Raw genomic sequence first — 14,627 nt, 5'->3', positions numbered from 1 at the left:
ACAATCGAACAAAATGTTCTGAATGTTATAATTCTTATTTTATCATTATTATAGTATAATGACGTGCGACATTTTCGAGAAAATGGGGTGACTCGTTCTTAATTTGACCAATAAAAAATTTGTGATGACGTCATCAACGTGGATAATTCTAGTCACAGCGTTATACCAATTCAAGAAAAAAAATGAAAGCGCCAACTTCGGCATCGAACTCACGACGGAATGTTTGCTCAGAATCTCGCTGAGCCACTGCGCCACGAGCTCATATATCTCGTGGTGCAAATATAAAGTTATTATACCGTGCAATTGTTTTTGCGAAAATTTGAACGTTTAAGAAAAAAACTGAAAACGGATTCGTGTACTACAAGTATAGGAGTATATTTTTGTATAACATTCAACTTATTTTAAAATACGGTTCATTAAGATGACGTCATCAAATTGTTGGTTGCGATGATTAGCCAAATTTTGACAAAATTTGACAACAATCGGTCTAATAAAAATTGATACAGACACCAGACAAACAAACAGACGGAAATGAGAGACTACTTTTTTCGTACTGTAGAGGTCATGAAACGTCGAGAAAACATAAAGGTGGCCATTCGTCCGATGGACTCGATCACAATACTTCCTTCGTTTACGCTCAGGTAGTAAAAAAGAATATGAACACTCTGTATAATATAATAAGACTCATATTTTATATATACCACAATAAAGCGCGTACCTTTATTTGTTTCCCCACAAAATACTGTAGCACAGATTTTTCTGTGAAATTTTTTTGGAAATTGGAATAACGGGGCAACATCGCAAAGGTATTTCAAAAAGGAACTGTGCCAGTAAAGCGTCCGAAGAAATGAATTAGAATATGCTAAAATATAGGTATAGGGTGTTCCATTTGAAAAAAGTATAAGTTGTGTGTTAACAAATTAAAAACAGAAAGTTGAAAGTTGAAAGTAATTTGAGTGTATGGTTCTCAAAGAACTGTAGAACTTTCGTCTTTAATTTTTTTTCTATTTCCAATATTTAAGAAAATATCAAAGAGCATGTGTTTACTGACTCATCCTGTATATGTTAATAATAATTATGTCATACGCTTACTGTGTTCCCAGAATTTTTTGGTAATTGGATAGATAAACCGTCTTTAATTTAATCCAAATAATTGATATCAGTTCATACATTAAATTTTTAATATTAGAGCATATTACAAGAGCATAGCAACAACGCACTTTAGGGAATATTTTTTTAATTTCGATTTAACATTTTTTTTTAAGAAAACATCATTAATTTTATGAGGAACATATAATTAAATTTTAGCACCTTTTATAATAAGTAGTTCCATCAGTGCCAGTATCTTACCAAAATTTCAAAGAAGCTCTTTATGCAGATTTTAGGCCAAATTGTGATACTAGTACAGGTTTTAATTACTTTTACAAAAATTCGTATTTTAGTTAAAAATAAACGTTTAGATTTTTTTTCTATTTATTTGATCGTTCCAACTATTACAATATTTAAACACTAATAAACCGGAATGTTGTACTTCCTAAAAAGCTCAATTATTTTCCAAATTTAATTTATAAGTTTAGTCAACATTGTTAACAAAATGGATGTGCAAATGGTAACTATCTTGTTTTAAAAATCGAATAGACTCTTAGTTATTTCTAAATAAATATCGAAATTTCTGAGTGGTCACATGTCAACAATGTTTTATATTCAAATTTTGTACATATACAGGTTGGAAGTAACTAAACTAAAGAAATTCCTTTTCTATTCACTGATTAAACTGCTTATGTCATTAAACTTTTTTAGCAATTTTGGAAAGTGTAATTTAACGTTTCTAAAAATTCTAGTCATATTACTATTTGACCCTAAAAAATTGTGTGAAAATTACAATTATTCTATGTTATGGTTACTCTAAACCGTTTTGAAGAAATTGAAGTCAATCTTTTTCTTTGCTCTCTATGTACCTATTTCTTAAAAAAGTTGAAATATGTACAAGTTCAAAATTAAAAGCAGAAAATGCTATTAGACAAATAGACATAAAAATTGTGATTAAATAACAAAAACTCCGACAGAAAAAAAAATTCAAACCCATTGTGGAATTACAAAGAAAATTATTACTTTCTGTTTCATAATTATTATCATCCGTGATTTTAGTTTCATCAACTACTATAAATGATTCTCAGCAGAGATGAGTTTTAAAACTGGGACTGTAAAAATAGTTGCCTCCTTTAGCTGTGATTAAATTTTTTGAGGTGATCTTCAAATATCAACAAATGTCAAGTATTTAATAAGATAAAAAAAATATTTTTTTTGTCGAAATGAAATATAATAGTTAGGTATTTTATCTGATGTTGTTTTCTTCTCTCATAATATTATAGTTTTCAACTGATCCGTAGGCAGAATTATATTAAATCATTAACGTTTTAGGAAGCTACATTTTTACAGTTACAATTAGAATTTGCTGTGTTCGTAGTTTAGAAAATCTTTGTAAAAATATGTTAATTCGTCAACAAAATAATCGGTCAAAAAAATGTTAGCTCTTCGTTCAAGAAAACAGTATAATGTGACTTCTAAAACAACATTCACTGTTTATCCAATAAAGGCTGCAAATAAATTGCCAAATACACGCACAATTCCACACAATTTCGTTCCTCCAGCAAAGCAAAGCAAAGTAGTTAAATTCATAGATTCCCACTGGCAGGTTTTTACAATACCACCCGCAAGCTCATAATTTGCATGGACCCTTCTACCTAATATCGTTTTTCTAATCCGAATCAATGTTCGAAAAGCGACATTTTCCTCTTTTCCGGAGCACCGGAATTTTGGCCTCGGCGCGGATTCCGGAAACCGTCGGGAATGTATTTATACGTAAATAATGAACGACTTCTGTTAACTATCAGACACTTTAGAGTCGTAAGTCTTGAAGGAAAGCAAAGCTGGTGCTAAAACAAATTGGAAGGAAAGCGAAGGAAGCCGACCAGACGGTGTTTATAGCCGCCTAGGAACAGTAACATCCGTAAAAAAGGATTCCGACATGTCTGCCAACTCTCCGGCACGAAAATCCTGCTCGAACTTTTAGAATACTTTCATTTATTATCCTGGACAATCCTAAAGGTTTATTTGACGCGGGATTTAGTAAATTTTGCCTAGTTTGTAGGTCTTCGACGGGATTTGGAATTAGTTGCAAAGTCGAGTTTTAAACTTGCCTCGAAATTACTGATCAAGTTGGTAATGTAGACGACAACGGAGACATGGTAGCATGTGGCGTGATGCTGGTGTAGAGGGCCATTTGTTGCCTTAATTTTATTAGCGCCCCCATGCACGGTTATGCCACTCGATCCTTACGGTCGGATCCCCTTATCAAATGGCGAATCATGAAAGTGATGCATGCCTTTTTATAACAGATACAATGATAAATACCATACGACGCACTAGATAGGGCACATTTAAATAGAATGGTAATATTTATTAGGAACTGGAGCAGTTTTAATAACAGGCACAGGAGAATTAATATGATTCAGCAAATAGATAACTAAAAGTAACAAGTACTATAAGATATCTTCACATTTTTTACTAGACAAACAAGAACTGTTTCTACAAAGTATACGGTGTTATAACATTTTAAAAAACTAAGACTGTGTGACTGAACTGTTGAGTTTAGTCTTGTTATTTGTTATTATTTAATCGTCAAAAATTTAGGAAAGCTCTGGAAAAAGTAGCGTACAAAATATGTTTCACTTCAACAGGCAATTTTTCTAAAACAGTTTTAATACTGCTGAAATTAATTAGTCAGTTACGACATATTAACATAATATTAATGTGTATGTAATCAATATAAATTTCTTCTTTAGGTGTAGTACCCTTAGTATGCGTTTAAATAAATGCGAAAGTTGGCACTAATCGTTGCGAATTAAATAAATTCCTTTTTACGTCCGACTATAAAAACTGCTGAATTCTGTAAAATATCACGTTAAACATCGTTTGTTTGATAACACGAAACGTCCGCCTCCAAGTTAATTGCCCCTGCGGCGTTCCATCCCCACGTAGCCCCCATCAAAATAATAAATAAGTCCGACGTCCCGCGTCAAATAATAATGTCCGACTGTTGAGCATTCTTTTCTTGTTACCAAATCAATTAACGTCCGCGTCGTGTTTCTTATAATTAGACTTTTTTCGCAATTAAGAAAAACCCCATTTTTAAAATTGCCAGGCGAGCTCCGAGAGCTGGCATTTCTCGAAGGGTAATTTTGATTGTGTCCCGAAAACAGCTTTTTCCTAACACGAAGAGGGAGAGAAGATTCTGTTTTTTTAATTGCGAAAGCCCTGCATGCGAAGTGTCACTTTTTTTCCCCGACCAATTACGGGACGACCGCCCCACAGAAACACCCCTCGCGCTCACTTTCATTTGTATCTGCGTCTCGACGGATTTTTATATCACTAATTACTTTCCTGGCACGTACAAGAGTTTAAGTGGGAGACGGTTTCGGGGCTCGCTCCATCCGATACTTGTTATTATTCTTCGGATCGGGAGATTGTATTGGAAATCTGTTTGGACCAAAACAGGGCGAGAACTAATTAATTACATCTATATCGATACTTTCTGACAAGCGTAGATGATGAAACTCGACGAGATACCGAAATTTTTTCACTACACTGGCTACATCATATATATGGGATTTTTTATATTGAACAAAATTAGTTACTTTGGAATAAGTAGTCTTTCAAGTTTTCAATAAATCTAAATTAGGTTGAACTCAATTTTGTGATAACTTCTATTCATCGTCTAATCCAGGGCTAGACAAAATAACACCGTAGATATTGAAGCAACGTCCAGACCCATTTAGTCAAAGGTCTCTCACACGTTATGAGTCTTTCGTTAAGTATGGCTAATTTACCAATGGACTGTTTAACCTCACTAATTATCCCAGTCCTTAAAAAGAGCAATAAACTTGTGGCATCTAATTATAAACCCATAAATCTTGTGTCAACCTCTCTAAAGACAGCTGAATCTGTTACAGTCATTTAGTTACAAACCTTTCTAGTTGTAGATTCAATTATTTCCAATGTACAGCTTTGTTTTTATCGGATAGATCACTTTTAACAAATCTGTTGTGTTGTTTATGACTGAGCATAAATCTGAATCAAGCTCTATTCTGCAGTCATCGCCGGTCTGGACTTCGCAAGAATTTTCATAAAGCAACAACTAAACCTCCTTTGCTCAAACTTGAACGTCTTACAACGTCAACTTTTTCCAACGAAATATTGGTAGTCTTATATTATAAGGTGGTGCAAGCTTTCAGTGATAACTATTTAATTAAAATTGCATTTCAGTTAAGCATTTTTGGAGTTGTTGTTGTGTTTTGATATTTAAAATTCGCTTTCACATTTAGTTGATGGTCTTTTCAACTCTCCGAAATAGGTAAATTGCTATATACTCCATTTAGAATATTTTGACATGAATATTAATTTTTTTGCTATTAAATGCCTAAAAATATTTTTTCTGAGGTTAAATACACCAATTGTATAATATTTAATTAAAAATTGTTTGTAGTAATTATCTTCAACCTTTCAATGTAAATAAAAATAATAACATATTATAAGCAAAGAAACTTCACATAAACGAAAAATATACCTCATTATTTTAATTTAAGAACCTCGGATTCATACTCGTATATGTGAAGCAAGAATTCTATAAAGGTCTTTGAAGTATGAAAGTTTTATGAATTTTTCATTGGAAAATTTGTAATTTGAAAATCGTCTTTTTGATGCTCCTAGCAGGTCCAAAAAGAAAATAAGTTAAACGTTTTTTGAAGTTAGACTGTAATATTTTTGAAAATTAAATAAATATGAAATTAGTGCAGGAGTGTTATTTCATACAATTTAAATAGTATTTACACCAAAATTTTAGACTGACGTCATCAAATTATTGGTGGAGATGACTAGGTGAAGTTTAGTTAGCGTTTTACCATCTACGTGATATTTATAACATACGTATAAAATCTGACAACTATCGGGCCGTTAGTTTCGCAGATCAATAAAAATCGACACATACGACAGATAGACAGACAGACAGACAGGCATACGACGGAAACGGGAAATTTATTTTTGCATACTCTAGCGGTCCCAAGTTTAGCTCAGAAAGTAAAAATCTAAAGTTAGTTAGAAAGAACTTCTTTCGCCTCTAAAATAATAATAAATTCATTTTCTTAGGCAAAATTTAATAACTAAAATGTTTCAAGTGGAATTTTGTTAACAGTAGACAGATATATCTATTTTGGTACATATACAGTATATTATCAACACTACTGTTTTTGCACCATTTCCGGAAAATTGTGAACCGTTTTTGATTTAATTAGTAAAGTATATGACTTCATTACTATTTTTTTTAAACATCCTTTATAAAATAAATAATAATTTTTGAAAATTCAAATACATGTGTTCAAAAAATGGCGCACGATCTCACCGATACGTGATTAAATTCAGTCTTCATTAAGTCTAAGTTCGAGAAAAGTCATTAAAACATTCTTTACGTCAATTTTCCGTTAATTCACAAAAACAAAATATCGATTTTGTAATGTTATAAAATGAAAAAATTTGTGGATAAAGGCAAAATGCCTTCAAAATTATTTTGAATAAAGAAATTCCAATCGATTTCAGATACCCAACACAAAGAAGTGAATTAAAATATAGTGAAATTTCTAAAAAAGGAATTAAACTTTGAAGGGCTACATCTTCTACATTTGAACAAGGATTTTTTTAATTATTTTTTTTCTCTGCTCCATAAATGACCCTGAACAATGTGTCATAAAATTTGTGTTGCATTATTACCTTCCTCTCAGGAATGAATCTTAATCATTAATATCTTGCCAAATTTCAGAAAAGTTGAACTTTCTAAATTAAATTATAAAATTAGGACATTTTTCTGAAACCCACACGGATAACGTTAAATTAATAAATCACACAAAAAAAATTGATCTGAGGTTATTTACATAGAACATTCAGCTCAAGTTCTGCGTAACCCAAATACCGGTTACGTGGCAAATATGCCATAAATATATTTTTAAATAATTATGATATAAAATATAGACCGATTCATAAACCACAAATACAGGAGTAAGTTATTTTGTAAAATTTAAATAATATTTACTACCCAAAATGTTGAGAAGACGACGTCAAATTCTTAGTCATCCCCGTTAAGGGGATGACAAATTTTGATTAGGGTTTACACGATATTCTTAACATACATATAAAATTTGACAACCGTCGGTCCCGTAGTTTCGTAGACAGACTATAAACGGGCAGAGAATCGGAAACGGGGACATATTTTTTCGTATTCTAGGGGTCATGAAACGTCGAGTAAACATGAAAGTATCCAGTCCTGCGATGGATCCTATTACAATGCTTCCCTAACTTACGCTGGAGCAATAAAAATATTACTCCTATTTTGCGAATTTAAACAAAATTTACTCAGCAAAATTTTATGATGACGGCATCAAATTTCCGCTGGGGTTTTCCAAACAAATTTTAGATAGTCTTCGTGTCTATAGGATGTCCTTAAAATACGTCTAAAATTTCACAACAATTACTCCAGCAGTTTTAGAGATCTCCTGTCTAGTAAAATAGCCATCAGACGAACGACGACAAACAGACGGAAAAGGGAAACCACTAAGAGCAATGAAATGTGGAGACAACATGAAATTAGCATTTGTTAAATAAATCATTTTACAATATATGCTTAATTTAAGCTCAGGAAGTAGGTAATAAAAAATATGTATAACGGCAAAATTTAATTCCTTCGAAGAGCCTGGTTACTGTTTTACGTGTACTGTTATAAGCTTCGAAAAACAACAACGACTAGTCCGCAAAAACTGTATTTTAAGTACTAATCCGAACAAATAGCAACGGTTAGTCCGAAAATAACCATTTTTTAAATTGAGCCCGAAAAAGACTTAATCGAATCCGTAAAATAGCAATTTTTGGGAACGTATACAATATATGTATTTTCGGAATTTATGCGAAATCATGTTTCCAGGTTATCGTTTACGCGATTCGTTTCTTGGTAATAATAAATGTATTAACAGATACGACATACGATAAAATATATTGCCTGATTTATTATTTTTTTTAAATATCCTCATTAAGCAAACCTAAAAATAACGATGTCACTAACAGGACCTATTTTTACGTAAAAATGTGTTTCATAATATTTTACAATGACATCCAGATAATGTTAGTACCTAACCAAAATTCCAAGACGATTTGATGATCCATTTTTTTTTGGACACTATGTATATAGACAAAGATAAAAATACAATCAGATTCCTAAATGACAGCTAATGAGAACATAGAGACAATTTTCTTTAGCGTGTTGTTATTTTCAAGATAACTTTAAATGTATTCAAAATTTTAGATTTAATCGTTCAAAAAGAAAAATTAGTTGAAATTTTATTTGTTCTCCGTATACAAATACAGGCTACATTTGCACCGTTTTTAAGACAGTCGTCCCCGCTCGAATTAAGCTCCGATTGACGTTTATTAATAGCACTTTAATATCAATATTGTTGGTAACTAATTTGGCAAGGCGGCAATATTGTATTCACCCTCGACTAACCCTTCCTAGCTGCAACGTCTTAGCACTAAGCGCGTTATTAATTGCCGTCGTGGCTTACCAGTGAATTATTTACTAATTAGACAAGGCGTAGGGTTATAACTTCAGACTGTTAACAACCTTGCGGCATAGATACAGTAGCGCCCCCGCACCATTACTAGTATCACTATACACCAAGCCGTCTTGATTATCATAAATTACTATCACTAACTCGCTGAATAGTTGGCGGAACTATTAAATTGGTTTATGGTTTTATAGTAACTTACCGGTGTGGATGTAAGTGTGTTTCTTCATGTCAGACTTCTGATGGAACCTCTTGCCACAATATTGGCAGGGGTAAGGTCTTGTATCCGAATGTATCAATAAGTGTGTCGATAGGGTCGAAGACCTCTTGAAGGATTTCCCACACTGTTTGCACTCGAACACTTTTTCCACGTTGTGCACAGCTCTGCAACAAACGTATCTTTTATTACTCTTTTAGATGACAAAAATAAGAGTTGTAAAGTTAAAGCTCGTCGGAGCATCTAAAGCTTGGGAAGCGCTGCACAAACCAGACAAAAATTTATAAAAATAATAATTTTATGTATATGTTATGGGGATTAAGGTACTTTCTTAAACTGTCACAAATGACCGGTTATTGTCGTAAATGACCAGTTTATTGATGCTGACAGCCTGCTTACCTTTAACCGCAACATTGTCAGACTATTTTATATCAACTACTTAGTTTGTCATAATTACTTCACCCTGTGGACGAGACAAATTATACGATGAAAAACCTCAAAATAAGTCTACTGAAGACGGGACATTAAGATAGCTTTCATATTTTATGTGGAATTAGCTTGTAGTCTGAGTTTAGGAATTACTTCCCTCGCCCTCTGAGGACTTTTTTTATAAAGAATTCTCGTGGAAGGAACCTTTCTCAGAAAAAATTGAAGGTTTTTTCTTGGCGTTATTATTAAAACGTAAACTTAAATTCACTTTTTCTTTGTCTAGGACACTATTCACAACGTTGGTAGGTCCTAGAATTTGAGATCCTTTGAAAACTTATTTACTCACCGCCTTCATTACTATAACTGATTGATTTTAATTGTTTATTTTACCCATTTTTGTTATTGTAATTTTATGGACTTTACAAATGGACTTCTACTAGCAACGCCAATCAGGTCGTAACAACTTGAAACTGTGTCGTTTATATTTATTCCACAAAGGTAAGAGAAAGAAGTCCAGTAAAGGATTTTCGCAATTTTTGACTGGTTCCATTCTTTAACTCTACCATGTACATTTATATATTTTTCTAACCAGAGTAAAAACATTTACCAGACTTACGCCTCCTTTTTGAATTTTCTAAGATAAACTGAAAAATTTTGAATTTTAATTTGAAAGCTAAAAATAAGTGTGTATTACTAACCATACATAAGAAATATGTTATTGGACACATTTTAAATAAAATTTTGAATCAATAAATACTGTCCCTTACTAATAAACTTAGTTTAAATAAAAAAGAACCCTTATAGTGTTGTTTAATTAAAACATGTTTAAAACAAGTACCTACATTAACTAAATATGTAGGTGTTATATGTGTACTGGAGAACTCAGGAAACCTTGCAGCAAAAAGCTCAAAAAAATTTTATTAGAATATATTTACTAATGTGGTTAAAAATTACTGTTTTTGTTTCAAATCAGTGTCATCTTATGACCGTTCCTGTATCTAGAGTATGGAACTGTATTACCGGAACAATATTTTTAAATACGAAGAAAGGCCATTTGATTAATCTCACCTTATCTAGTTAATTGAATTCTTTTCAAATTATAGCACTCAAACTGTATATAGATAATAAAAGTAATCGTGAGGTGGTACTCATTATCGCTCCGTTAAACTCTTTAAAAATACTTCCCCAAATGACAAAAAATACGTCTCCTAACACCCTAATACAAAATGGACATTTTTTTATCCAAACTGGCATATTGGCATAACAAATTTTCTTTAATTTTTAAATAAGGATGATAATTATATTTGTTTTCGTCCTTTCAAATATCCCTAATATTAATATACTAGGTGTTTGTTTACTAAATATGCGGCCAAAGTTCAAGAAGTTATTCCTTGGATTGTTTTAAAATGACTCTTTTGTCCTTGAATGATTTTCAGAAAGACTTTTTGCTCCGAAGATACGGGATGATACTACGGAATACTGCTCTGATCTGAACCTTACCTTACTTATGGCCTGCTGAATACCCAAACTTAAATCCCTAGGATTTTGATCTATGGGGCCATTTGAAAAAATCAGTGTGACTACTTCAGTGGAAAATGAAGAAGATCTGAAAAGTCTAATAATTGATTGGTGTAATGCAATAAGGAACAGCATGGTATTTTTGTGTTATTCGTGAGCCAATGAGGAGAAGATTGGATGGATCCTAGCTGCTGGTGGCCATTTTCAGTACTTTTTGTATTTTAAGAATTTTGACTTGCAATATGATTTTTTTTTTTTCGAAAAGCATTTGTCGTCGTGTTTCGAAAATCATTCAAAGATGAAAAAAATCTTAAAATAATCCAAAGAATAACTCCCTGAATTTGCGCTGCATAACTACTCTACATTTAAATATTGTTTTTTAAGTTTTGTTGATATAATTACAGATTTATTGTCTAGATAATGCCAACGTGGTTGGCGAAACGCGTCGGCAAATATTTTGTGTTTTCGGTGTTGTGGGGATAAACGTTATGTTACTAGTTCTAGGGCACCTAGTGATCAACAAGATTCCAATATTGTTGTTGAGGTTTGTTTTATATAAACAATTATTTAATAATCCTCTCAGATGGCGTTATCGGAGGTATGGAGGAGACAAATCTTTGATCGACATTTCATAGTCACTACATCCATGTAATTGTGATGCCGAAGAATTAAGTAGGTTCTAAACTATATAAATTGCAAAAATTCATATTTCAAATGAAAAAATGCATACTCTATTAAATCACAGGCAAAGGAGGTAAATAAATTTCAAGCGGGATTCGCTTGGCAAAATTTGAGAAGAACCTCACTAAATTCTTGGTAAAGACGAAGAAACACGACAATATTAAACTAGTAAAATTTCACAATAATCAGTCCAGTAGTTGTGAAAATTAATAAAAATACAAAGGGTCCAACGACTGATAAAGAAAATCGATTTGAATTTACTCGAAAACGTTTGTGTAATAAATTTTGTGGAGAAACAACCACTTTTCCATTTACATTTTGTGGATGATGTTGGAGTAATTTTTTTATGCACATTTTTTTTAGCAGTAGTTAGTAGTAGCTAGGACCTAAGGAAGTAAAACTGAGAAGTAAAATGATTTCTTATTAGTTGCTATTATTACGTTTATAAGCATTGAAATTTGAAAGGTATGTCTAACCATTGACGTGATAGGCGGTAGTTTAATTCCTCTGTGTCTTGAACAGATTTCGGTGAGTTTGTCCCAATTTTTTTTATTGTTGAACGGCACCGAAGCATTCCTAATGTATAATACGTCGATTCTCGACATTCCCCGGGAAAATTCTCTCACTTGGGGCAAAATTACCGATTTTTAGGGGTGCTTGCTTACATGGTGCTAGCATTCTTACCTGTCTCATTTTTGTTGCCAACAGATAAAGTTCTTTTAACTACAAGAGGTTAGTTGCTGTGCGCCTTGGGATTTGCCCTTGTCCCTTTTAGAACCCTTTTTGTTCTTCATATAGATTAACCCATATTCAGATAGCGTCTAGTTCACCTAATTTCGCAAATAAGTATCAAGCAATAGTTGTTACTGAGGTCGAGAATTTAGTGTTCAACGACTAGGTATGCTGTAGCAAGAGTATTATAATACTACAATTACAATACAATGCGTCATCCCAACTCTTGGTGGATTTGCTGATTAACAATTTAAGCCCAGTTGGAAAGTCAAATTACGTTACCTTAAAAATTGACCTACAGATTAGTTTTAAACCTTGCATGGGGACCGTCTCAATTAGGAGGACGTGCATAGACTTGAAATCTTTAGGTCACAATTTAATCCAACTTGACTGGGATACTATGTTTTCCAAGCAAGCAGTTCTTGATTGCTGGAATACATTCAAAAGTGTTATTCGTAGCAATTTGGGAAATATACCAACACTGTGACAATCAAAAAGTCGTAAAAGAAACCTTGAATTGAGGGTAAAATTTAGGTCCTCTTTGGTGTATGCAGATTAGGGATAACTCTGATAATATAGTGACCAATAGCCACACGATTGCCAACATTTGTGTCTTCAGAAAGGAACCGTTTCTTTGTAGAATTGACTTTCCTGAAAATGTGGTTTGCGAAAAGTTGAAAAAATTAAGGATTTCCAAGTCTCCAGGTCCTGATCTAACAGCAGCAAATATTTTGAGAAATTGTGCTGAAGCACTTAGCGTCCGCATTACTTCGTCTCTAGAGCAAAAAATACTTAGTCTTCTAAGGCAGCAACCTATTTTTAAGAAAGGTAATCAATTTGACGCTCGAACTACGTCAGTCTAACGTCAATTGTAGTTCATAATTTATGACTACATGTGTAAGTTCTTGTTAGATCACCATCTGATTGGACTAGGAATTTAGATTCCGATAGTCCTCGTAATGTCATCTGTTTCGATTTTTCCAAAGCATTTGATAAAGTTCCAAAGCATCGTCAACTTCAACATCTGGCTATACGGAGAAATCTTCTCCAGTGGATTGATTCATTCTTGAGTGAGCGGATTTTTCGTGTTAAGATGAGAAGGCACCTAGTAAAACTATGGAGTTATGAATGGAGTACCACAGGGGTCAGTATTTTGGGCCATTGTTTTTTGTCGTCTATACAGCTGATCTAAAATATATGCTCACATCGTCATTTGCTTTGTGCGCTGCTGATGTTAAGATATATAACAAAAGCAGTAATTTTCAGAATTTAACGCAAGGTCATCTCTATGTCATTTCTAACTGGTCAAAAGTTTGATTACTTCCGTTAACCCTAGACATTTGTCCTATTTTATAAGTTGGTAATAAAAACTCCAGACATCCATATTTTCTGTGAAATGTTAAGTTGTCCAGTACCAAGGCTAATAAAATACTGTTTCAATTGTCTGGAATGGGTCTAACAGAGGGCACTTTGAAGGACTTGTATGTTACGAATCTTTATCCTCTTACTGAGAAGCGAAAACGGGGTGATCTCATTACTATATTTCAAGCTTTGAACAAAATTGACTCCCCAATTAATCAGGCACCTGTTTCATCTCAATAGTTCCGAACGTACAAAGGGTCATCCTTCAAAATTAAGTAAGGAGAAGTTTCGCACTATAAATATTCAAGCAGAAATTCACAAGTTCATAATTAATCGGGTTTTTAATCAGTGGAATTCACCACCCAAAGACATTGTCCAATCTGAGTCAACACTGATATTCAAATCAAGGTACAATACACATTGTGGCAAAATGAAGAAGCTAAACTAGAGTGTTCAATTACTTGATAGGGCGCTGGATTTCCCTATTTTATTTAATAATAGTAAAAATACTAATAATAGTAATGTCAAAATTTTTTAGTAACTCCAATATGTTATATTCTTTCACAAGGAAGGTATGATACATAAACAATTCCTACGTCCGAAATTCGTCTGAACTACACAGTAGGTAAGCGTTTCTCCAGAACACTAATAGCAAACGATTTTTTACTTTTATGTCTTTGCAGACAGAAATGTTTCAATATTGTATACAACATATTAAATACATTCTGCACATAAACATCAAAAATTTGTTCTCCAAGCACAATAACTTGAAGTTTTAAATATCTTGTTGGTCAGAAAAATTCATATTGATGCAACTATGAAATTACAATTTTTGAGCAATTTTTTTTCGTGTTTCAGTGACAACCCACAATTTCGATTGTCTTAATCAAAATGAACATCAATATTGTTTCCAGCTTTAACGTTACAGTGTAAAGACTAAATCTCTGCTATTAAGTCCTGCTTGAACGTCATACTGTGTTCTACGTAAACCTCAATGATTGAAAACAAAAATACGGCAGACT

General features: G+C 32.8%; 2 protein-coding genes across 3 annotated transcripts in view; one reads left to right on the top strand and one right to left on the bottom strand.

Moving 5' to 3' along the window:
• LOC135122766 (uncharacterized protein DDB_G0290685-like) overlaps positions 1-14,627 on the top strand; it is a 252,442-nt gene that overhangs the window by 186,046 nt on the left and 51,769 nt on the right. The gene's annotated exons all lie outside the window — the stretch shown is intronic.
• Positions 1-14,627, bottom strand: part of LOC135122760 (zinc finger protein Gfi-1-like) — a 71,529-nt gene that overhangs the window by 31,434 nt on the left and 25,468 nt on the right. The window contains exon 4 of the mRNA XM_064047169.1: positions 8,869-9,050. Coding sequence (XP_063903239.1) covers positions 8,869-9,050 — 182 coding nt within the window. The remainder of the gene's footprint in view (positions 1-8,868; positions 9,051-14,627) is intronic.

Source organism: Zophobas morio, unplaced genomic scaffold (genome assembly GCF_036711695.1).
Source record: "Zophobas morio isolate AGI-343-1 ecotype UQ-CSIRO unplaced genomic scaffold, CSIRO_AGI_Zmor_V1 ptg000005l, whole genome shotgun sequence".
In the NCBI taxonomy this organism is placed as follows: domain Eukaryota; kingdom Metazoa; phylum Arthropoda; class Insecta; order Coleoptera; family Tenebrionidae; genus Zophobas; species Zophobas morio.
Note: the sequence above shows the minus strand (reverse complement) of the source record. Positions and strands in the feature narration are given on the sequence as shown.